The 26624-nt window shown below is 41.1% G+C and overlaps 1 protein-coding gene across 9 annotated transcripts in view; it reads right to left on the bottom strand.

Moving 5' to 3' along the window:
* Positions 1-26624, bottom strand: part of INPP5B (inositol polyphosphate-5-phosphatase B) — a 41318-nt gene that overhangs the window by 8000 nt on the left and 6694 nt on the right. For 6 of the 9 annotated variants that reach the window (XM_015598982.2, XM_025041503.1, XM_025041504.1 and 3 more), the window contains 10 exons: positions 24911-25042; positions 9666-9762; positions 8113-8280; positions 7157-7258; positions 6251-6365; positions 5779-5895; positions 4945-5132; positions 3340-3451; positions 1325-1434; positions 346-481 (listed from right to left, as the gene is read on the bottom strand). In XM_015598982.2, coding sequence (XP_015454468.1) covers positions 346-481; positions 1325-1434; positions 3340-3451; positions 4945-5132; positions 5779-5895; positions 6251-6365; positions 7157-7258; positions 8113-8280; positions 9666-9762; positions 24911-25042 — 1277 coding nt within the window. Of the gene's footprint in view, positions 1-345; positions 482-1324; positions 1435-3339; positions 3452-4944; positions 5133-5778; positions 5896-6250; positions 6366-7156; positions 7259-8112; positions 8281-9665; positions 9763-24665; positions 24763-24906; positions 25043-26624 lie in introns of those variants that run through there. The other 3 variants (XM_025041505.1, XM_015598987.2, XM_015598983.2) reach the window with 3 other exon arrangements.

Raw genomic sequence — 26624 nt, 5'->3', positions numbered from 1 at the left:
AGTCGGGGAAAAAGATGTTCTCAGAACAATATGCATAATATGATCTCTTTTACAAAAAAGAAAAAAACATCTATGCTATATATAGAATACTGACACACATTTGTAAATACATTTTAAAAGGTCTGGAAAGATTCAGTCCAAAAAGCCAAGGGGAACTTCCATGTATGTAGAAACATGTGGTAGTATGACAAAACAATTATGAATTAAATTGAAATGAAAACAGTTTTTAAAGGAGCTTCCTTACACTCAAGGGGGAAAGAGGAGACTAAAAAGACAAAAGTGGTCTTGGCTATGAGAACCTACTCTCTACAGAATGATTACAACAGGCACCAGCTGCCCACCTACCCCAATGTCAAAAACTGAGCTGACAGGCTTGTGATCACTGGTCTTCAGGGCCATGTGGCTCTGGTAGCTCAGCTGAGTGATGTTCTTGCCTTTCCAGAGGATCCGGTCACACCAGGCAGGAGCACGACACTTCTCACTGAAATGCAAAGTCCACACGGGGGGCCCTCACAGGCACAGTAGCACCCACTGCCTGGCTAGCACCCTGGCTCCGCTGGGGAATGATGGGACAGAGCCTTCCAGTCCATGTGGCCCAGTGATCTGAGAGGGCAGGAGTGATTCGGGCTCACCTAGAGATAATATGCATCCTGTGTATCATCCAAAACAAGTGTGAAAGCTCAAAGCCAAAACACTGTTCAGAATGATTCCTTGCTCTTCATGCCCCTATGGGGATGAGGTGAGAGTCAAAAGGCAATCTGAGAGTAAGTACTCTATGATCCTTAAAAGAAGGTGGTCGAAACAGGTTCTGAATTCCTACTGCCTGGGTTCAAATCCTGGTTCTACACTTGCCTGTTTCAGGGACTCTTTAATTTTTCTATGCCTCAGTTTCCTGATCTATAAAATGAGAATAAATCATATCTATTGAAATAGGTTGTTGAGATTAAATGAGATAATATAAGTAAAATGTATGGAATAGGGTGTGGTATACCACAAGCACTAATAAAAATATGAACTACTATTAATGACCAAGTACAAGTTAAGTTAGTTACAATCATCTTATCACCCTAACCGTAGCTGAAAAGTAAATCGGTCTCAAGAATTTTTATGGAACAATGGCTAAGGTAGTCAAAAAGAGACTATAGAATAAGGCAGGCTGCTTAATGAGCAGATACTGAGAGAAAATGTTCGACCAGAGTGCAAAACATGGAGAAAAAGACACAGGAAACCTATCTTCTTCTTTAGGTTCATGAGAGCAAACAAAGGCTTCCCTAAATTTCTGAGTTTTCATTTGCTCAAGCTCCTGAAGCAACCTCTGACCTACCTGGTATCCCACTTGTCGGAGCCAGTATCATATTTGTAGGTAGGTTGGAACGTGAGCTCGCCTTCTGTGAACCCTTCAAAGACAGCCTTTGCAGCCACCTGAGTTTTCAGCTGTACAAAAGGATGAAAGAAAAGAAAAACAACACTTCAGAATAAAAAGGTCAAAACTTGAATTAGCAAAGGAAAGGAAATCAATTTGAAATTCAAACCCTAACCCAAAGGGAAAGACCCACGAGAAAGCTGAGCTACAAGATTTTGAGTTAACTAACTTCTAGGAAGAGGAACAAGCAGACTATTCCTTCGCCTGTTAAACAGTTTCTAAGCCTCTTTCATAAGAGTTACCTGCATCCAAGGGGCCTGAGTACCATCTTACTGAGATGTCCCTAGGAGGATTAGATAGCAACAGATATAGAGTTTTCCCTTCCAGGTATATAACACTTCATCTGTGTAGCACAGTTGTTCCAGAAATAAAACTGCACAGAAAAGATCTGGAAAGATACAGTCCAAAAAGCAAGGGGGAACTTCCACATATGTAGAAATATATAGTAGAAGTACACCAAAACAATTATGAATTAAATTTAAATTAAAACCACTTTAAAAAGGAGCTTGTTCAATTAATTACATAAACTAAAGGAAGCTGTGTGCTTTGGTTTCCCTATCTGTAAATTTTGGATTTATAATAGAATCTGCCTCACAGGACTGTTGGAAAGGTGAACTGTCAATTTAGAACAGTGCTTGACACATTTGATAATAGCTAGTATCCTTCCTAGTGCACTAATTGTAGGAATACCTTTCAGATCACACTCTCAGCAAGAGATAAAAACCATCCCCTCCTCACCACAGAGCACCCAGATTGGTACTAAGTGGACTGGTGAAGAACTGTCAGATCTAACACTGAAGACAGTTGCCAAAATGTGGATTCCTAATATAAACTATTAAAGAAAAAGCAAGAGGAAATAATAAAAATGTAGGTATTAATGTAAGCTGATGCTTCTTGAATGGGTATATATAGACCTTAAAACCATCTGGAAAGCAGAAAACATACAAAACAGGTAAAATTAGTTAAGGACAGACCAGAAAAGAAGGCAAGAGGAGATAAGTATTAAACTCCCTGAGAAATTAGAATGCCTCAGTTCAGAATACAGAGGCAATAATAGATAGTTACAGAACAAACTAGGTTAATGCTAAAATGGGGATTAAAGGGAATTTACCAAGGAAAAGGGCTAAAGAAAAAAAATGGGTTAATAAAGAGATTATTCATGATGAAGGATATAACAAAGTTGAGGGTCTTTTTCCTTCAATTGATGTGCACTAGGGGAAAAAAGATATCAGAAAGATTTTAACTAATAAATACTAAGGTTCTTAAAGGGGGACGCAGACTAAAAAGAAAAAGGACTTTAACATTCTGAACAATTCCTACAACTTGAACAGGTTTTAAATCTATTGAGGAGTAGCCCGAAGAGAGTCAGAAACAGATTTCTCTTGTCCTGTGAACACTCTGAGACAGAAACACTAACCCAAAGAATGGCGGAAAAAATAAAGGTTACAGAACTGATTCCCACCGGAAGGAAAGAAAGCCACTTGGGGAAAAAAGAGTTGTATTCACATCGGACAAGTCTGAGGAGGAGATGGAGAAGAGAACGGGAGGCACGTCCAAAAAATTAGTAAATCGTTTTCGATATACCGAGTATCTCTTTCATAAGAAGTTGGGTACCCATTTAGTCCTATCTTGAATGAATAAATGAGCACATAGAGACAGGGAGAGAGAGAGAGGGAGAAAGAGAGCACGCTCTAGCTCCCAAGAGAGACTAGGTACCTCGAGGGACAAGCCGACGGGGAGACAACTATGGAAGAGGGAGATGCAGGTGAAAGAAAGACTTGGCTGGACATTAGCTCCTCAGGGAAACCTCCCAAGCTGAAGCAGAAGAGGCTGAGAGTTGGGAAGCCAGGCTTTTCTGTGCCCTTACAGAGTGAGGAAAGCTGCCTGAAAGGGTGCAAGCGGCCAGCCATCCGTACCTGGTCATATGCATACAGGGTTTGAAAGGCCTTCTCTTCGATGAGCTTTTTTACTTTTTCCACATCCAGTTCTTCTATCCTATAGTTGAGGTCCCCCAGCCACAAGATCACACTGTGAGGACAGAGCACAAAGGTCACAGGGTTTAGTAGGAACTTTACCTGTCTTATACAGTGGGCTTCTCACAAAAGGACCCTGAGGCTTAGACTCTGGGGAGCTGGGTGGGAAAGTGACTCAGCGGCTCAGAAAATTTTTTTCTTTTGTTATCCCATTTAATACCACGTCTAACACGCTGGTTACTCAATTACTTTGGTCCAAGTTCACTATAAATCACCTTGAGTCCTCCTTGACTATTTTATTCTTGTATGGTTGGAAAGATAGTCTAATAAAGTCTAAAAGTAAGACAATTTTTACTTCGTTTCTGGGAAGAGGCAAAAAAATCAAGTATTAGGAGCCATATCAATAAGCCAGGGACCCCAAAGTGGATGATGCCATGATGTTGCCTCTGCCTTCATGCATACTCCAGTCCACAAAACATACTCTCAGCCTTTGTTTTTAGAGCTGAGTTCTTTTGAAACAAAGCTCAACCTTTACAGTGGAGTCTGGGTTTAACCACCACCATGGCATCGGCTGGCTCTTTTTGCAATGACAGGTGTTTTATTATACCGGATACTTTGAGAGAAAGATAACTGAATGCTCCTAGATGACATCACACATCTCATAAAGTCCAATATTGCTCTATCAGAAGCCAACAACAAAGTCATTAAGAGAATCTACATAGCAGTACAAGCATCAAAATAAATGCATCCACAAGCTAAAAGCAGACAAACCAACATGCAAGCTGCAACCTTACAAACTAGGATGCTGCAAGTTCAGCAGAATGGAAGACACACTCCCTGCTAGGTTCCCTGGAGAAGGAAAGCCATCCTGTAAGCTTCCAGAATACCAGTGAGCTCAAGACAGTTCCACCATGGCAGCAGGCAGGATGAGAGGCTTGACTCTGTATACTCCCTGGCAGACATCATGGCCCAAGTGCTTTCTTCCTCTTCATAAAAATGTGACACAAGCTTCAAGTGTTACTGTCAAGTAAAATTCTAATGCCTTGAATTTTGACATATAGGAAGTTTTTAGAGATAAAGAGAATAGACCAAAATTAGCACAAGATGCTCCAAACAGCTGCAACTATAGCTTTATAAAGTTGAATCAAGAGGTATGAAAGACTAAGTGAAAGCAGACAAAGGCAGTCATTCTCCATTACATATGCTTTTGTTAAGAAAAGACGTATAAAATCCTAAAACATACTTCTAAAACCTGGGTTTGAAATGCTTGCTCTTTGGTTGCTTTCCTCATGATATTATATCAAGGCGAACCCATATTAAAATAAATCTTATGTATTTTCCAGGGACAAGTGATTCAAGAACGATCCTAGAGGTCTGCCATATGATAAGTTAGGAAATTAAGTATTTGCAAGGGACATAATCCACATGTGGTCCAGAGCTGGCTAGAGTTCCCACTCCAGCAGTGGGAAGCCGCCCCCAGTTACCTCCCTCACAAAGTAGAGAGCCCACAACTCCGGTGAACTGTTTAGGGAAGAAGCCCAGACTCACTCGTGCTTGCTGATGGTGAGAGGAGGAAGGCTGGGGTCAACCTGACAAAACTGCATTCGAGAGCAAATGTCTTTATAGTCCTGGTTCCTCCTCTCATACTCTTCTGTGTGGGCTGCCAAGTGAGAATTCACAATGCAGATGCTGGTATTGTGGAACTGGAACCTGATCGCCACTCCTCCTTTGTTACCCTATGAAAAGGAGCCCAAAAAATCCATTTCACAACATAATTGTGTTAGTCGTTTTAAACCCACAAACTTTCTAAATGTTTTCTCTTAATTAGTCTTCACGATAATCCTGTGAGATAAGTAAAGCAATGTTATTGTCTGTACTTTACAAGTAAGAAAGCAAATCCAAGAGACAGAATGACTAGCTAGTCCATGGCAAAGCTGAGTCCACTTTTCACTAAATCACAGGTAAACCACATGCTTTCCTTTCTCTACAGGAACCTGAGGTCTTGCAGTAGAACTTAAAAGTAAGACTTTAATAGCCTCAAGAAGAGGAATTTGCAAACCTATTATCAGTATTCTTTCTTTTTCTTGGTGACCTAACATAGCTTCTGCAACCTAGTTCATGGATTAGACAGGAGGTTCGACTAGAGGCTCTAGGGTGGCATGAACACGAGGATATATGCTAGCAGGGCGAATCAGCCATCCAGTCACCAAAATACGATTTATAAATGGTCTGCTCGATCTAGTCCTGATTAAGGGTAAAATTCAGCTTATAAGACCAGCACCCACAAACGGGGATGCATGCAGTACAGCACTATGAGAAGCAGAGTCAAAATCTTAGAGACCAAGGGCCTCGCTGTGCCAAACATACCAACCAAGAACTCACCATCCTCCCCATGATGCCTGTCCCCACAGTCTCAGCTTCCACTTCTGAGATGTGCGCTGCATGCTCCTGCTTGACATATAGCAGCAGCATAATCCCAACCAGTCGGATGAGCTTCACCTGGAAAACAGAGCCAAACATTCACGTCATGACATTAAAGAGAAGGTGAGAACAGGAATAACTGTCCCAAAGAAAAAGTGGTCTCAGAGCTGGCTGACAGTGTTAACACATCTCCCTCTCTACACGAGGGCCCAGGATAATCACCTGTTCAACTCACTGAGCTTGCTACATGATAACTTAAACAGCCTACAAGTGCCAGCCTGCATCTTTCCCACCCATTGATGCCTCTTCTGGAGCACCTGGAACTGAAAATAGCAGGATAATTAGGACTAGCTTATAAAAAAAAGTGAAATACTGTCTTAGAATTTCCCTTCGTGGCAACCTAAAATTCAAAGGTCCCTGCCTCCTCTCTTACCTTTGCATACTTGGCATCTGGATGAAGGCTCTCTGATACAGCTTTAAACCACTCTTCCTCCTTTGGGGTATCATGGAAGAAAAAGGCCTCTTTGCTCAGATCGAGCTCCTGGAATCTATTAGGAGAAGCAATCAGTCAGACAGTAGAGAAAGATAATGTACAAGATGACACATTCTCAGATTGGTTTAGGTGCATAAATCCTAGCTTCTAGCTAACTGCGGGACCCTCAAGAGGAAAGAAAAACAAAACACTTAGAGCCAAGGGTCTAAATGCTAAGGAACTTACCAGTGCTTTCACAAGTAGCAGCCCATTTCTTCTTCATAACCAGCCTATGAAGCAGTTGGAAGCATCTGCATTTTACATCTGAGTTCACTAGCTCATACAAGCACTCAGTGGCAAATGGGTTCAAACCTAGGTCTGTATAAATTCCAATTCTAAGTCCTTTCCACTTTATCATACCAGCTTCTTTACTGCCCTCTCCCCATCGGTTGTACCCAGTATAGTGGTAGGAAGATAGTAAGTGTGAAACAAAAAGGACTGACTGATGGGGCTTTTTTTTAAAAGCTAACTTTCTTCTCTGGCAAAAGATAATTTTGTTTTGTGACCAACAAAGTATTAAAAGTCTAAGCAATGAAAGTCAGTTCAAGGTGCAGTGATATTAACAGAAGACTGCACTAAAAAATAAATATTAGCATTTAAATGCCAAGCACATCACTTTTATACTGCCAGAAATTTATTTACTAAGAGGAAGAACATCAAACAGAAAAGCTGCTATTATTAAGCACATGTTATTTTTCAATTCCTTCACCTGCTGTGAAGACTCAGGCGTATGTTGCTGCCCCCATCCCTTCAACCACGGCTATACACTCCTGAGGATGTAGAGGCTACTGGAAGAGAAGCACTCACCCTACACAGTATACATCTGGGGCCTGGATACCATGGCTTAGCCAGGGCTGGAGGCATTCTTTGGGGGACTGTCCATTGACATTGTATGTTCCCACAAAAAACCTGTCACCAAAGAGAATCAATCAGTCACTCGGGAGGACTAAGGAAATGACAGGAGAAAGTATTTTATGCTGGTTTTAGTCTCTCTGGAGTGGAGTTTTAAAACATAAGAAATGTCACATCTAATCTAGACTGAGGATTGTAGCACCAAGGGGTGACTTGCAGTCTGTCGTGGTATTTGCTGCTTTTGTGATAACTTTAAACACTATAGGTCTCCTCTGAACATTCCTACTTAGCTTTAATAACCATTAGAGAGCCATAATCCACAAAACAATTTACCCTATGTATGCTTCGGAAATGAAAAAAATGAAAAGTACCTTGGTGATTACTTTCAGAAAGAAAGTAACAGCACTGTTTACCATAATTGACTATTTCTATCCCTCGAATTAATGTCACTTTGTCTTATAGTCACAGCACAATGATTTAAGAAGATCTAGCAGAATCCTGCAACTTTTATTCATTTAACTTTCTGTCTAAAAAGATCACCAAACACTAACTTCATTTTACTAACTTCGATTTAAATGACTTTCTTCAAAGGCCTAGAATGATGATAGGATACACAAAAATCAAGATATCATTCCTTCTTCTGTACCCATATAGCTCTTCAAATATTTCTGAAACTATTTGCAAGTTGTGTCACTCCCACTCCACCATGCCTACCACAGTGCCTGGCCAGAAAAGGCAAAAAATAAATGCCTACTAATGAAGAGTGAAAGGAATCACTCATTTAGGAAATGATGAGAGAGATTCTGTGGTAGGATTTGCTTCCAAATCCAGAGAATAGGGAGAAGTGCTTAAACTTCAGAGAGCTGAATGATCATTTTGTTTTGAGAACAGCCTAAGACCCAGTTAGTTACCTGAAGTTCTGGATATAGGTATAATCCTCTTCTTTCTGCACTAGACGTAATTTCACTATTGTATCTCTCAGTCCAAACTTCTGCATTGATAAAATATGAGCCTTGTCTGATACTGTGATAGTAGATGAGCGAACCATGTCGGTAATTTCAGACTTGGATTTATTCTGTCTAGAAAAACAAAAACAAAAACAAATTTATCATATTTTGATGAGACTTCCATGACAAAATACATAAATATAAAACTAGAAGTTTCCACACACAAGCATCTGAGTCACAGAAGACTAAAGAAGGCTAAAGTAAAAGTTATTTGCTAAAATAATAGTACTTCTATGTGGAATTAAGTCAACTTATATGTTGTTGATTGTATAGTACACTGGTCCAGAGATCTGATAATAAATTCACAGAAGGGGACTTTGAATCTAATCTAATCCAATCCCTTCATTTTTCAAATGACAAAAATGAGACCCGGCATCATCAATGATTCAACCAGCTGGATGGTAGCAGAGTACAGATTAGAACCCAGATTTGACAGTGCTCTTTCTGGACCCTATTGCCTCACATAACAACACGATAAAACTATCCAGATCCTTTAACTTGATAATTCTACTTTATCTCTATTCCACAGGAATAATCCAAAATAAAAAAGCGATGAAAATTTGTATTTCATTATTATTTGTGTAGTTTTAATAGTCATATTAAAAATTATTTGAATGCCAACATTAACAGTTAAGCAAAATTTGACATATTTACTTAACAGAATCCTAATAGCTCAAGAAGCCTTTGTTGATTATTTAAAGATTATTTAATGAAGATATACTGAAGTAACTGGCACTTGAAGTAAGTTCTGACACTGAATAAATGCCACATAAATGTTTGATACTATCACTGTTATGTATATACTAATTAAAGCTAAGTAAAAATGTATCTATGTATACCAAGAACGCTCAAAAGTTAGCTGAGAGTGATGGGTCTAGCTACATTTAAGGTTCAGAGATTATTCACTGCTGCTTAAGTGCATAATTAAAATATTAACACAAATAAGGGAATATTTTTATCCTGACCAAATGATTCTAGCTATGATCAGTAGAGGGCACTGGAGTACAGACGAAATATAACAGTACCTCAGTTTAAAAAAAGAGTAAATGAAAATGAATAAAAGTGTCTTCAGAGTCAGAAAACTCCTAAAAGAATGGGAGGGAGAAATCAAAACATATCTAATCTCCTACATTTCTAAGGTAAGGTTAGACTGCCAGTTTCAAATTCTAGATCTGCTACCTGCTAGTTCTGGACCTTGGGTGAGTTATATAACCTTTCTTCTTCACCTATTTCCTTAGCTGTAAAACAGAAAAAATAATAGTATCTACTCGCAGGTTAAAATAAGGTAATCTGTGTAAGTGCATGGTGCCTGGCATACACTGTAGGTGCTCATTAACTATCCAAGTTTTCTTAGGCTGTCTATCCTGGGACGACTGACATGCACCCTAATGGTTTCAGTTCTATAATGAGGAAAACCTCGGTCCTAAGAGGTGCAAATGAAGGAAGAGCTGCTTTACCTTGTGAGCAAGCTTTCTGGCTTATCCTGACCCCGGAAGCTTTGGTCCACAAGCAGGCCTTTCCCGTCTGGCCTCAAATTGTCAGACTGAGAACCACCTAAGGGGAGGGGAAAAGAAAGCAAACATACTTACATACACTTTAATATACAGACCACAGCTTCTCAAATCATACTATGAATTCGTGGCAGTCCATTCATTGCCCAAAAGCATAGGAAAGGGCTATGTTGGTGTCTGAGTGAAGTTCCAACAGAGGGTACAAGAAGAAAAAAAATATTTCATCTGGATGTCTTTACTGTCTTAACTCTCACAGTGAGTCTGACTCCCTTTTCATGGAGACAGAGTGCATTATAGAAAGAATAAAGCTATGAAATCTGCTTTAGACCTAAGTTCTATCACCAGCTCTATTATGTATTGGCCTTTGATTTGGGGCAAGTCATCTACCCTCTCCTAAGCATAGTAATTTGACCTGTCCTGCCTTCCTCACAGGTTTATCGTAGGGATCAAATGGTTGGCATGTGAGTAAGCACTTCGAAAGCCACACAACATATAAAATGTAATTTGACCTGTCCTGCCTTCCTCACAGGTTTATTGTAGGGATCAAATGGTTGGCACTTCGAAAGCCACACAACATATAAAAAATAAGATAGTGATCTGATTACCATTTACTGCAAGTGAGACTTCAATTCCAAGGATAAAAAAGGCAAGAGTCAGAGATATAAAACTAGAAAGGGTCTAAGTGCTTTAGAGAATGAGAAGCGCTTGTCATTGCCAACTAATTGCCTTGAAAACCTGTCAAATCAAGATAAAACCAAAAAGGAAAATTAATCTGCCAATAACTTCTCTGTTCCTTAAAAGCCAGATCTCTTGTCAACAAGGAACAGCATGAAGAGACCACAGAGAAATGCTTCTTCAATTTACAAGTTAGAAGGAGCACCAAGAGGCATGAAACGTCACTAAAGAATTTTGCTCTGAAGTCTATTATTTAACATGGACTTTTCAACCATGCATTCACATGATCCAGAACAAACAAAAAAACTTTGGAGTTGAAAAGAAAACACCATCATTTAAACATGAAAATAATTACATTTCAATGCCTCCAATGAATCACTAAGGCCTTTCAATTTTGCTTCCTAAATGCCTCTCAAATCAATATATTCCTATCCCCAATGTCACTATACTAGTCCAGGTTACCAACATCTCCCTGGAATGACTTCAAAAACCTCAACTAGTCTCCCTGCCTCCGTTCTCACTCTACTCTCTCTAACTCAATCTCTACGCTGTGGCCAGAGGATTTTTTGAAAAAGGAAATCTGATTGTACCTCTGAAAACCTTTTAAAAGCTCCCTATGGGATAAATTCTGACCCCTTAATATGGGTACCAGGTCTCTTCCCCGTCAGAATCCTGCCCACCTCTGGCCCCCTACCTCCTTGAACACCATATTCAAAATATATTAAAGTTACTACAATTATACGAAGATCTCATTAGAAATCAACTTCCTTCTTCCTTACTCTGCTTTACACAGTGGACTTCTACCCATGCTGTGGCCGGGGTCAACAAACTTTCTGTGCAGGATCAGAGAGAGTAGATGTCTTAGACTTTGCCAGCCATATAGTCTCAGTCACAACTATTCAACTCTGCTATAATAACGCAAAAGCAGCCATGAGCGTGGCTGTATTCCAATAAAACTTCATTTTATGGTCACTGAAAATTGAATATTATATAATCTTCACATGTCACAAAATATTATTCTCCTTCGATTCTTTTCAAACATTATAAAATATAAAAACTAGTCTTAGTTCACAGGCTGTACAAAAGCCAGTAGCAGGCTAGATTTGACCCCCATTGTAGGCCACATCTTAGAAGTCACTTCTTCTAAGAAGCCTCTGTGACCCCTCCTAGACTGGTCAGATGCCCTGATACCAGTGTTCCCATAGCTCCCTGTACCTCTCCCATCGTACGTAGCCTTGAAGGCTGTGTATTGTAACTGTCTGTCTCCCCACTTAGACTGTAAGCTTATTGAGAACAACACTACATCTGATTTATTCATCACTGCATCACCATCATCCAGCATACCAGCTAGCACATTATGATCCCTCAACATTTCAACAGAAAATACTGGATGAACATGGATCCCTTATGTGCCTTATATATAAATATATACCATCAGTATTCTTTTGGAATGTTTCAGGTCATCTTCTCATTGTCTTCGGCATACAAAAAATAAATAAATAGAGGGAAAACTAGAATTGGTTGTTTCTAGACTTCTATGACCCCAAGGTTAGTTCATTATTTCTAGAAACCAAATCCCTGCTGGATTCTACCTCTCTTGCTTTACCCTCAAGCTTAGAGAGCCAAGGTATTTGAGTTAGTGAATGGCATACAGGGACACCTATTAGAATGGTTAAAATTTTAAAAACTGACAATACCAATTGCGGGCAAAGATGTGGAGCAACAGTAACTCTCATTCACTAATTGTAGGAATGGAAAATGGTATAGCAATTTGGTATTTTGGCAGTTTCTTACAAAGCTAAACATAGTCTTACCATATGACCCAGCAATCACATTCCAATGTATTTACTTATTTGAAAATTTATGTCCATATAAAAACTTGCAAGCAAATATTTATAACAGCTTTATTCATAATCATCAAAAACTGGAAGCAACCAAGATGTCCTTCAACAGGTGACTGGGTAAACAAGCCGTGGTACATTCATATAATGAAATATTATTTACCAATAAAAAAGAATGAGTTATCAAGCCACAATAAGATGTGAATGCAAATTAAATGCATATTGCTAAGTGAAAAAAGGCAGTCTAAAAAGGCTAAATACTATATGATGCCAATTATATAACACTCTGGATAAGGCAAAACTATAAAGATGGTAAACAGATCCATGGTTGCCAGGGGTTGGGGGGAGGGGATTAAATAAGTGAAGCACAGAGGACTTTTTAGGGCAATGAAACTATTGTGTAAGAAACTGTAATGGTGGATACATGATATGCTCTGTCTGTTTCAAAACCCATAGAACTTTACAGCACAAACAGTAAACATGAATGAATATTAATGAAAATCTTTAAAATTCATTTCTGAGGTCAGGGGATCCTGGAATCTAACTATATTGTAAATGTATGAAACAACCTCACTGAAGGGGGTAGAAGAAAAAATGCTTACCTAAGTAACTTCCAAAATGAGTGGAGTCTAAGACTAAAAGCGAAAGGCACTGCACTCTAGCTGACGATGCTGTGGGTTAACAATTCTGACACTACTATACATGTACACTGGAACTGAACAATTAAGTAAATGGGTGGTGGATTGCGGGAGCCAGATTTCTCACTGTTGGGGAGGGAGGTTCCAGATAAGCAAGAAGAAGAAGCTAGGATGCACGTGGTAATGGACTAGATAGTGTTGGAGATACCAATATAAACTCTTGTTTACCTTAATATAAATAGAGATGGTTACATATAGAAATATACACACACAGACACAGGTAAATACATGCACTTGTATTTCCTTACTTTGTCAGCTAAGAGGGCTAGAAGCTAAGAACACACCAGTAGTAATGGCCACACTTAATGCCCAGGTCTTTGTTTCTAATATTATTTTCCAACATAAGGAGCCAAGGCTCCTTGAGCTATGGTTATGCCAGGAATGGGGCAAGAAATATAAAAGATGAGCCTGGAGCAGTTTGTAGTACCAGAAAACAAAAAAGTGCTCAAAAAAACAAAAACAAAAAACCCCACAATGATGAGAGTATATCAAAGGGACACTGGAGCCAACTGAAAGAGCTCCAATGGCCACAGCTGGAACAATTTGAGCAACAAAATAAAGTAGTACTGGATTATAATTTAAAGTACAAAATAAATGTTCATCAGTCCATAATTATATAAATAATTGAATAAAAAAGAGGAGACAAATCTATGATGAATTACAAATAATTTAGGTAATATCCTGCCTTTAAGGAGGTGAAATGCAACTCCCCACTCCTTAAGTATGGGCTGCACATAGTGATAGTTTCGAAAGGGGGCAAAAGGCTAACTACGGTGGAGAAATCTGACCAGCACATTTCAACCAGGTGGTTAAGGTTCACACCAATGGTGATGAGTCCTGTTGATAGCGCACCTTACAGGATGTGATGAGGATAATATTTCACTTCTGTCGTCTCCCTCCCCAAACCTACAACCCCAATCTACTCGTGAGAAAAATACTAGACAAATCCAAATCGAAGGGCATTCTATAAAACACCTGACCAGAACTTCTCAAAACTGTCAAGGTCATCAAAAACAAGGAAAGTCTGAGAAATAGTCACAGCCTAGAGAAGCCTAAGGAGACATGATGACTAAATGTAATGTGGTACCCTAGGTGAGACCCTAGAACAGAAAAAGGACATAAGGTAAAAACAAAGGAAATCTGGATAAAATATAAACTTCAGTTAATAATAATGTACCGATATTGGTTCATTAATTGTGAAAAATGTGCCATAACTAATGTAAGATAATAATACGGGAACTGAGTGTGGGATATATGGGAACTCTTTGTACTATATTCACAATTTTTCTGAAAACCTAAAATTGTTCTAAAACAATACTTAAAAAAGGTATATATATTTTTAGGTGAGGCAACCCTTGATTTATATATATACACAATATGTGTAAATTACATATGTTATATATATTATATATCTCTCTAATATATAGTATTAATGCTATTTGATGTTATATCTTACATGTATTCCTTGGTTTATTAGATGGTATTTCCACTAAAATGTAAGCTCTATGAGGCAGGGACTTTAACTTCTATATGCTGTTTCCCAGGGGCCTGGAACGGCATCTGCTGCACAGTACGTTCGCAATGTGTTAAATGCGCGAAAGTACCAGGAAACTTAAGCTGAAGTCTAGCTTTACCATTACTTTCCTGTGTGATAAGTTACTTCCTCTCTTTGAGTCTTAGTTTCTTCACCTATAAAGTAGAGTCTTTAATATAAATACCTCATGGGGCTTTACAATATACAAAGGCGAATTGAGGTATAAGAGCTCTGTTTCTGCATGCCAGTGCTTTCTAAGGACTAGGGACTTGGGGTTTTTTTTTTAGGAGTTCCTACTAACAGCCGGACTGAAAGGACAAGTGGTTTATCCCTGTGGATTCAGCTTAGGTCCATAAGTAGGCAGTGTACTGACTGGAAAATCGCCTTGCAGACCTACATTTCATCATCGTCTGCCTCAGGACTCAATCCAGCAAGGACTGGAAGATCTTCATTCCTAATTCTATGTATGGAAACTTTAAGGCACGGTTCGGGGATTTCCGGCCACTGGCAGTCTTCTCGGAATCTTTTCTCTCTTGAATCTGGCACGGAAGCTGGCTGTCAGCAGCTCTTCACCAAATTTACCACCACACAGTCCTACGGTTCCCTCTCTGGCCACAGCTTCCTGTCCTTCCTCCTCTCCTGCTTCCCCACTCCCGCTCTGCCCTTTTTCCAACCTCAGGCCATCAATCCTTTGTCACTTAGACTAAGAAGGGACATCTGGGATTTTTCCCTTCTTCCCATGTCCAGTCACTAATTCCTAAAAATCCTCTCTCCTAAATATTTTTATTCCCGACCTTCTTCCCTACCCTATTGCTATGACTTAGCTTAGGCCCTGAATATTTCTGGAACGCACACTCAGTGATTTCCCTGCCTTCATTCTTACGCCCTCTACTCCATTCTGCCAACACCTAAAAGAAAACACAAATGTGAGCAGGTAATTCTTGTGCATAAAATCCCACAATAACTTCCATCACCTTTGGACTAAAACCCAACGTCTGAGTATTACACAAAAGGGCCTTTTTAGCCCCAGACTACCTTTCCAGCCCCATCTCCCACCACCCACTCCTACCTCCCCTGCCCATCCCCCAACCCAGTCACACCAAAACAATTTATCTTTTTAGATGTTGCCTCCTTACCCCATCCCTGATCCTGAATGTGTCTTAACCACCCTTCAATCTAACTTCATGTGGTAAACTTCAAACTCATCCTTCAAGATTTAGTGCAAGAGTCATCTCCTTCAAAAAGCCTTCTCTGGCCCTCTCCTTATATTCTCATATACCCAGTGCTTCCTTCTATCAAGGCATTTATCATAGTGGAACTGTACCTGTGTTTCACTCTTTTTATTTGTCTAACCGCTTTAACTAGACCACAAGCTTCTCGGAGCAGAGCCTGATGTTTTTTTCCTGTGGCCCCCACTGACTGCAATATATGGAACAAACCAAGCAGTCAATAAACACATTGAGCAAAAAGCCACAGGGCAGAAGCTCACTGCCACTTCTGGATTTCTTTCTTGATGACCACTTATCACACCTACAATTGAAATCACTTCCCTGTGAGACCCACCTACTAAGTGAACCATAATAACAACTGCAGCTTTATCTGAATGTATAAAAGTGCAGAAGTGTTCTGTATTTCTTGCAAGTTCTGTGCATTGCACTGTGTATCTTACAAAACCAAAATCCTTCTCACATGCCTCACTAGATAGACAACAATGACCCTTGGGCTACTTCCTGAGCCCAGGCAGCAGTATAGCCTGATACAGATTCACCACCATCCCTTATCTGAAATCCTTGGGGCTAAGTGTATTTTGGGATTCAGAATTGGGGGGATTTTAGAAAAATAATATATTGCTTATGCCATATATTATACAACATTTGCAGCAGAGTCTGAGCCAACACCCAGTAATCAAAACTTTAATATTTCCACACTGCAATTTATGAGTGGTAACACTTAGTATGATAAATAAAGCCTATAAATAGTCTTGTGTCAATTCAAGCAAGTCTTACTGCCAAATTGAGCTTGGGCCAAACTTACAAAAAATTTTTTTCAGTCTTCAGAGCTTTAAGAACTTCAGAACTGCTGATAAAAGATTGAGGATGGTAATGAACAGCATGGCCTGACATATCTAAATGTATCAGAAAGGACTGGAGTGAATGTCTATGAATGTATATAACACATGTTTACAAACGTACATATATATTTATATAGACAATTATATATACACATAGGAAAGTCTGGAAGGGTATACATCAATTGTCAATAGGAGTCTAATGGTAGGATGTATTTTTCTTTTTGCTTACAGGTACTTTCTAAGTTAGCTAAAACAAGATTTTTTATGTATATATAATCTCACATAGGTTTTAGAGTCAGACTTAGTTTCCATTTCTGACCTTGCCACTTACTAGCTGTATGATCCTGAATAAGTTAACTAACTTCTCTTAGCTTCTACTTCCTCATCTGAACAAAGATAAGAGTATCTGCCTCATATGGTTGCTGTTTTCCTTTCCTATGGTTAACTCAAGGCTTTCAAACTACATGGCCGAAAGATGCCCTAGAAGCCAAACTAGACCTATCCAAGGCCCAGATCTACGAAACAAAGTCAGGAGACAAAGCCTCAGTTTCAATGTCTTATAGCCAGGCCTAACACTGATTTGGGGTCTGGGATTTTTCTAAAACATGACATCACATAGGGAAAAAAAGTAAATTCAAACCAAAATCCAAATACTCCATTTCTTTTGAAAATTGTCTGAGAAGCAACAACATTATTTCTTAATTCATTTGCTCTTTCTGTCTTCTCTTCTTACTGTCCCCCAACCCCACAGGTCTTCTAGGTATTTGTAGGTACTTCCCAAGATCTAGACCAGTGCTGCATGAAAGAACTTTCTGTGATGACAGAAATGTTCTATAACTGCACTGCCCAAAATAGCAGCCACTAGCCACACTTGAACACTTAAAAATGTGGCTAGAGTGAATCAGAAACTGAATTTTTAATTTTATTTACCTAGCCACCTGTAGCTAGTGGCTACCATGTTGGGCAGTACAGATTGAGATCTTGTTTTTTATCTTTTACAAAATCATCAGTAAAGAGGGTCATATATACGGTGATGGAAGGAGATGTGACTTCGGGTGGTGAACATACAATGCAATATACAGATGATGTATTATAGAACTGTACACTTGAAACCTATACAATTTTATTAAGGAATGTCACCCCAGTAAATTTTTAAAAACTTAATCATCAGCCACAGTTAATTCTAAACAAAGCTGTCCGGCTCTGCCTGAACTCAGGTCCCTCAACTGCTTCCCTGGCATTTCTACAAGATGTTGTGTGCACGGGTGGGTTCCAGGTAAAACTGCTCTGACTTCTGGGCCCTTTCCCTGAGCTCTCCCTTCTATCACCAGTACCATCATTGTCTCTGTCAGTCAGGTTTGCAATCCTGCCATTCACTCACCCCTCTCCTTGGGCCCCCAGAGCCAGTCAGTCATCCAGTCACTGGTCCCTTGATTCTCACAGCTGCCTTCCTCCAGGTCATCCTCTCCTCACTTGTTATCTCAAGAGTCTCCCGACCAAAAAGTCTTCCAACTTCTCCCTACCCAATTCAGTCTCTGGACTTGGCCAGGTTAAACTCTGACTTCATCTCTCCCTGCTCTAAAGCTTTCAGTATAACACCACTGCCTGAACATTAAGATCCAAACTGGCTGAACTGGCATATGAGGCCCTTTGCAAACTGGCCCTACTCTATCTCACCAATCCACCACCCAAAGACAAAAGCCCAGTCTAAACCGACCAGTTCCCTATGCATGCCACCCTCACTCCTGCCTCCATATAAAGTCTCTCCTACTTTTTGGCCACTTCTTCAAAGCCAAGCCTCAATTCCTGTGTCCTCTGTCACAAAGCACTCTCCAACTACACTAGTCCTCGGCAGTCATTTCTATGAATTCTGTAGGCCTTCTTGTCCACGTAACTGGTTTGGCACTTTAAGAGAAATTAGAATGTTTTGGAAAAGCTTTGGGCTTTGGAATACAATTTTATTGGCTGCATCCACTACCTCATATGAAACCTCAGGCAAATTACTTAATTTGTTTCCTCATTTGTAAAATGAGGATAACACCACCCAACTTATAAAGGAACCAAAAGAATAAACAAATGAAATTTAAATGAATTAAGAGCCCAACACAATGCCTGGCACACAACAGATATTCAAGAACTTTTCTTTCTCTCTGCTCTTTTCTCTCTGTTCTTTTCTCTCTGCTCTACCATTCCTAACTAACCTCCCACTGCTCTGATAATAATGACCGCCACTTACCTAGTACTCTTTAATAGCTAGCTACTGTGCCAAGTGCTTCATGTTTTATTTCTGATTGTTGGCCTCATTTTATAAATAAGGTTATTGAGGCCCAGAGCAGATAGCAGACATGCCTAACGACAATTAAAACTCAGATCTGCTTGACTCCACAGACTCCCCTTTTGCAAACATGAGCACAACATCTTCAATGAAACTCTAAACTCTTAGGGGTAAGTACTATATGAAGAGAAGTGTTGAGTCTGTTTGGATAACAAGGCAGTACCATCATGGTCTCCACAGGATATGTGGGTGTGTGGCTGTCATTGCTGGGTGGGGATCATGTCTTATCCTTCCTGAGCTATTACAAAACAGGTCTAAGAGGAGGTGTCCCTGCCTATCTTCTCAGTCACTGGCCTTTGCATTCCATTTCCAGAACACTGTGAACAAAATACTACAAAATCATGTGAGCAAAATACTGACAATTCAAACTGGCAAGAGTCAGGGGGTTGGTTCAATGCTATTGACAATGCTTAGTGACACCATGCTGTGTGCTCTCTTAGTCTAAGAGAGGGCAACACATACCAGCAAGAGATATGTTCAATTCATGGGGAGATAAACAGATCAAGATCCAACTACCCAGAACCCAAGTCAGGCTGTGTTCATTTTGACAATGATAATAACATTATCATGAATAATACTAACAGTAAATATTTAAGGCTCTCTACACAGCGGGCATGGCTTTAATCACTTTACATATATTTAATCTTCACAACTATTCCATGAAGTAGGTGCTATCATTGTCTGCACTTTACAGACTGGAGATAAACACAGAGAGGTTAAGTAACTTGCCAAGAACACACAGCTGATAAATGGCACAGTTTGGATTTTACTCTTATGACAAAGCGGGGCTAAGTACATGGCTCACAGGACATAAGGTAGGGAACTCTTGAGACATGCCCAAAACACTGGTCACCCAGCATTAAAAAGAATGGAACCACTTGGGCTGCGAACCCAAGTAGTTCTGTTACTTTCTTGAAAGTCAAATAACCATTATTCTTAGATATTTTTCTTTCTTTTTAACATTTTCCATTATCTTATGGCCTAAAAAAGTGCCGTAGACTTTGGCATTTAAAATGAGCAGAGACATCTCTAAAAACACATCCTGTGCCCTGCAAACCTTTGAGCCTGTGACTCAAAATCCAATGTGCACCCTGTGTAAATCCAACGTGGGTTAGCAAGGACTAAATATGATCAGTTAAGCTTTCAAGAAGGAAAACAGTGAGTGCAATTATGTTCCAGCAATAGGTTGTAGTGGTGACAGGCTACTGGAGAGATGACTTGACTTTTTCCTCTAGGCTCTCCCTTTACCGGGCCTTCTGTGAACTTCCTGTGGTCTGATGATAAAGCTGAAAGAGAAGTGAGCAGGAGCAAACCAGGAAGAGGGGAGAGAAGTGCAGAGCATGCTCAAAGAGGAAGGGGACAGGAGTTGTGCAGGCCAAAAACACTTCAGGCTATAAGCTCTAAGGGTCTCTACGCTTCAAAAAGGAGACAGACATTTTTTGAGCACCTACTGATATACAAGGCATTAGGCTGACATTTGGGGAGGAGAGAGGATGCAAAATGCTACCAGAAGCAAGTTCAAGCTTGTAAAAATGTAGCTGAATGAGCAGTCAACAAAGAGATGAAAAAGCACAGGGCTTATCCAGAAATAATGAACAGTCAAGTGTGAAGTCAGAGGAAATGAAGGTGCATTAAGGCAGATAAGACCAGAAGCGGGGGATAAGCCAGGCTGCGCAGGACTTGAACTCTAGGCTAAAGAATCTGAACTTTATTCCGTAGACAACAGGGAAGGATGCAACATTCAAGTTCACATACAAAATTATAAGACACAATAAAAGTCATGCTCTAAAGAGATCCCTAAGGGAGAAGGAGACTTAAGGTTAGGAAGACTCATCACTGCATTAGTTCTGGTAAGAGGATACCAACAGGAACTATGGAGATTAAAAATTTTTTGGACAGAATTTGGTTATTAGACATAAGAGGGAAAAGAAAAGTCAAAGATGACTGAAGTTTTAGTGATTGCCTCTAGAGAAAAGAAACTGGAGGGAAGGAAGGAGTAAAGAAGAAAGTGAGTGTAGCTATTTGGAAGAAACCAGCCTAGGATAGGCCCTGAAGAAGGCACCCAGTTTCTAAGGTCTTGGAGGTGGGAATCTGAAATTCTTAAATGTGTTTCCTAAATGAAAGTACCTCTAAATAATTTAGCATTCCTTAAGTCCTGTGTGACCTTTTGGGAGGCAAACATTCACTTCCATTTTACAGGTGGAAGAAAGGAAAGTGAAGAGTCATGTCCAATATTGTACCAAGGTGCAATAATGAAAATAAAAATAAAAATATACAGGCCACTTGGACATACATTTTGTTCAGGTCCTCATCATTCATACTTGCTAGCTTCAGTTCACACATGCATCACTGGGAAGGCCTATAAATTTGTTACAGTATATTTTAAGCAGCAAAGAAAATATGCAAATCAGTTAGCTTCTATGTTCCAACACTGTCTTTCCTCTAATAAATATTGATGCCTCCCTATTCCTGAACCTTCCTTCCCTGAGGATTTTTCTGTGCAAAGTTCCACTTCTAACTGATGTTTCTGTGGGTCACCTCTCTTGCTCTAGACTCCTACTGTAGAATTCCAAAAATAACTGTTTTCTGAAGGAAAGACGTTTTCAGGGGTTTCTCCTGTTCTAGAAACAAACATAAGGTTACATGCGACAATGAGGGAAAATCGAGAAGGGAACAAGAAAAGGAGGAAAAAAATAAATGGTTCTCTTTTGTTTAAAGAAACAAAATTATTCAAATTAATTTGCTTAGCAGCCTGCAGAGCTTGCCACAAAGGTGGAGATGATGGGCGTTATTTCTACCTGTAGGATAAAAATCCAGGAAAATCTACTTTCTCTAGGCTAAAGAATGTTGGTCACACACACTTTACTTGAGAGAGAAAGACAGATGGTCAAACAGACAGACACATCCAGGGGCTGTTTCTCCAACATTCTCTCTGGCTTCTACCCTGATAATCTAGGTTATTCTTTATGCTACCCTGAGATATAAATAGCATCCACTGCCTTTCTCAGGCCAAACAAACTTTAATGTTTTGTTTCCTGGGTCCAAAGGAAAAAAATACTCATAGTACATCTCATTCTTAATTTGAGTTACTACAAAGCTGCCTCACTTTGAATCAACCATGGAATAAAAAAAAACCACCTCAAAAAGACCAAAATTTGTTTGCTATCACCACTTTGTTAAACTGGCCTAGAACTGCCCCAGTGAGACTTCTAAGTAGCTGTTTCCTTTCTGGTGCATAGCTCAGAATCCTCCAGAACACAGCCCAGGTCTTTGCATGTGCCCAGGATGAAATGCAGTTGAATACTTTACACAAGGACATGGATGAGAACTGAGCCCTGAGCCAGATCCCCCAAGGAGTTTTCTGAATAAGAGCACCTTCAGTTGCTAGATAGAAATAAGGAGGCTTTTCTCCTCATTTCTTTTTAAGGAAAGAAAAAGCTACACAAGGAAGAGCAGTTAAGTAAGTGAAGAAGCGGAAAAACCTCTCCCTACAACAGCTACTTGTCTGACACTAGCGCAAGGTCTTAGCAGCTGAAGAGGCCAATCAGATGAAAAGGCTGCCTCTCAGCTGGAAGCATTGCATTGTACTTTAACATCACGACTTAGCTCAAAGACACGGGTCTGAACCAGAAGACATGGACTCCAACCTAAAACTAAGGGCATTACACTTTTCTACCACAATCCGTAGCAAGCTTGCCCTGACCCCCTGAATTTAGCAGAGACCAAAAGAAAGGAATAGACGTTTTAGAGAGAAGCATCAAAGTGAGTTCTTTCCTTTCTCTACCAAGGCAAAGACAAGGAATAAAGACCAGATTCACCTTGTCCCCCAAATACCTAGGCCTTTAAAATGCTTTTACCCTTGGCTCACCCTACAAGGACCACCTCCTGCTGCGTTGACCCTACACTCTCTTTCTTACCTCTATTTATGGACTCACTGATCCCTCTGTCAGACTGTCCGCTCCTCAGGGGAGCCCTGTTTCTCCTGATATGCATCATAAATAGAATTTTTAAGCAATCTTTTGCCTCAAGTTGGTTCCCCCAGGCTACTGAAAAGTGGATATTTTGACCATATGCATATGGAGAGAACCAAATCCACTACCTGTTTCCCTTGGTGCCTAGACGCTCCAGAACAACCAGAGGAGGCCAAAAGGGTTCCTTCCACTTGTTGTAGAAGATGTGATTCTCCTCGGAGGCCAGAGCAACTCCAGAAACAGAGCTGACCCAAACAGAACAGGGGGCTTGGTGCCATTTCTTCCCAATTTTAACATGAGCAATTTAGCAATTAATACAGGTATCCATCCCACTTACTGTAAGTATTACAATGGGGACAAATAATTTCAAATCAAAAATAAAACCAAAACCCTGACAACATGTAGCTAGTTTTCTTTTTCTTTTTCTTTTTTTTAAAAAAAAGGAAACGAAAAATTCCGAGATCCCTGTACCATTTACCATGAGGGGCTTCAGACCTGTGCTGACTTCTCGCAGAAGACCTCTCTCTACTTAGGGAATGAAACACTTCAACAGCCTGGTTCTGCTGTGCTGGCAGAGAAGACAGAACCCGTCTTTTTCTGTTACCGTTGGGCCTGTCATCCTCTTTCGAGGAGCAAGTAAAGGACATGTTCTTAATCTTAACTCTATGGATCCCAGCACCATAGCCCAGAATGTCATGGAAACTGAAGCAATAGCTGTCTCAAGATCATCACTTCAAGTGAACTGAGATAAGCACATGAAAGATGCAAACTATCAGCATCATCAGGTGCTTCGACCACGTCTTGTGGTGGCTGCAATAAAGGGAAAGCATAAGCACTGAGGAAGTCCTTCTCTAGCCTCGTTTCCTCTCATTCTACAAACTTATGCAACATGCCATTCCACCCCACCCTACCCCTCATAGTTTCCAAGCCTTGTAAGAGCAAGTGGAGTGCTGGCCCACACTTTACACGGCTACTTGACAGGTTCTTCACCTCTAGCAAACGGTGGAGAAAAGAGGCACAAATGGGTACTAGTGGTCATGCCAAAGCTCCCACGTAACTGGAGCTGCATGAGCACACCCAGGAGAAAAAAAATACCTGGATGCCCTGGTGAAACTCAAGGAGCTGGACAGAAAATACAGACCTGCAGGTCCTCCCAAAGCACCAGACTGATCCAAATTTCAGCCCTGGGCCTCATACTCTCCAAAACAATTGGCCTTTTGTGCTGCACGACACTGTCCACCAGGGTTGGGTGGAAAAAATTTAGTCCCCTTCACCTGTAACCTCATTCGTCTCTAGTCCCAGGGTGGACAGGGCTCTCCTGGACTCCAGGTCTGGGCATGGCCCCATCCATCACAGGGGCTGAGGATCCGCACGAAAGCAAGGCAGTCCTAATACACACACCATTCCTTACCCAAAAGGAATGCTCTGTCGAGGCGACTGCACCCCCACACAAGCCAAACTCGGAAAGTCGGGGCTGAAGAAACTGACCGAAGGTTAGGATGGAGAAATTGAGGCTCAAAGAGGGGCAGCGACTGACCCCAGGTCACACAGCGAGTTAGAAACGGAGCTTTACTACAACCCCAGTCTCGGGATTCCGGAGTACCCCACTGCTACCCGCCTGCGCTCGTCACGCTCGGCTAAGAATAACTAACATCCCCACAGAACTTCAGCCCCGGTGTCCCCGCCTTCCCACGGCGAGGACCTTTGGTCTTCGCCCAGCGCGTCCACCTACCAAACCGCAGCCCCTGCCCATCCAAGGGCCAGGCCCCACCACTGCGCCCAGCCCTGAGCCCCAATCCAGCTTCCCATCGCCCCCAAGACCTGCAAAGTCGCGCTCCCGAGAGCCGGCGGCGGCGGACATTTCCCAATCTGCTCTTTCAAGCTCCTCATCTCACCGCTCGCGTCGCCCCGCCTGCACCGCCCCCAAGAGGGCCCCGCCCCCGTGAGCCACCTCCACCAATCGAAGGCTGGTCTTCTCCATAGCCCCACCCCTAAACAGAGCGAAGCCCGCCCCTGCAGCCGAACCTCCTCCAATCCTCACCACCCTTTCCGAGACGGATACCTGCCTCCGCCAATTCTGGTGCACCCGGGCCAGGTGCCTGAGGCCGAATTCCAACCGCGCTGCGAGGGTTCCTGCTCAGTGCACCTGTAGCGAGACAGCCACAGGAACTCAGGATCCGGGGTCTCAGGGTTGAAGCCTGTGGCAGGAACAACGAGGAATACTGAGCCAAAGGAGTGAAGAGCCAGCTCCACGTCTCCATGATTGTGTGAACGTGAGCAAATCACTCAGCCTCTCCGGAGAGTCTCCAAGCCTGTTTCCCTCTGTTTCTCTCGCGCACAGTGTGTCTGAGATTCAAATACAATGTGCACCCAAAGGTGCACTTCCAAGGTAGACCCGCGGCACTCCTCCAACCTCGTGGCAACTGTGTGCCAAGGTCTAATCTATGCTTTATAGGCATATTACCTCCTTAATCCTCTCAACAAACTTTAGGAGGTAGGAAACTGAGCTCAGAGTGGTGAAGTCTGAGGTTCCAGAGTGAGTGGCAGAGTAAGGACTCAGTCAGATGTCAGTACTAGGGAGTGGATTGGATGCTTTAACTACCCATAACCACTATCAGCAACTCAAAAGCAGTGTGCTTGTTATGAAATACATTTCAAGACAAGCCCTCTGGTTCCCCCTTAACCGCATTGCCATTCCTTCTTCCTAGAAATTCTTGAGTCTCTTATGCTTCTTGCTCAAACCCCTGTCTGTCTGGCTCCCAAACACTTGCTATTACATCCTGTGCTATCCTGCCTACTCCCCCTGTAGAACTACATGAACCTGACCAAACTGAAATGGATTTGCAAGAACGTCATAAATAGGAAAGTTTGGGTCCCAGTCCTGAAGATGGCACTACCAGACACAGTTTTTAAATTATTGTCAGCATTTACATACTGTTAACCTATACTGGGCCTCATCTGATCCTCACAAAACTCTTAGAGTATTACTAGATAAGGCAAGTTTATATTTTCATTGTACAAATAATAAAGCCAAGGCCTGAAGAAATAAAATATATTGTTCACTTTCGCAACTAGGAAATGGCAGAGTTGGGATAAGAACTGAAATCTTCAGGCTCTATGGGCTTTGGAGTTAGAATCTGGGGTTCCAAACCTGGTCCTATTACTTCAATTGATGAATGTCAGTCAACTCATCTATAAAACAGGATATCACTCTTTAGTATTGCTCAAAGACTAAACAGGAGAATATGGTTGTTATGCATTGTCTAGATAAATATTTGGCACATAGTAGATGCTCAATTAATGTTAGCTAATTCTTTCTCCAACTGTGGTCTCATGACCAAGGCACTGCCACTCCTTGGCCTTTTGTGCTGCACATTATCAGCCAAGACCTGGGTGGGGAAAACCTAAGTACTTTCATCTGTAACTTCATTCTGGACTTCAGTCTCTTTATCTGTAAAATACTAGGTTTCAGCTGGTGGATATCCAAGAGCCTGTTAGCTCTTATAGCCCTCTCTCACTCAGGCCTCCTGTCAACTGTTCAGAGAAGTTGAGTTAGCACAGTTTCCCTGCTGGTTACCCCAGGTGTGGACCCCAGAAGAAAGAGCAGTTCAGGGAACTACAAGGCAACAAAGCCTAAAAGAGGGACATCATCGTCAACTCCTGTCTGTCCTTCATTCTCACAGCTGGGTTCCAAGCTCTGTTCATCCATTCAGCACATATGTATTAAGTGCCTGGCACATGCCAGGCACTGTTCTAACCAATGGGGCCAAAGTTGTGAAT

Source organism: Pteropus alecto, unplaced genomic scaffold, assembly GCF_000325575.1.
Source record: "Pteropus alecto unplaced genomic scaffold, ASM32557v1 scaffold39, whole genome shotgun sequence".
Lineage (NCBI taxonomy): Eukaryota > Metazoa > Chordata > Mammalia > Chiroptera > Pteropodidae > Pteropus > Pteropus alecto.
The sequence above is the reverse complement of the archived record's forward strand: the minus strand, read 5'-3'. Positions and strand labels throughout refer to the sequence as shown.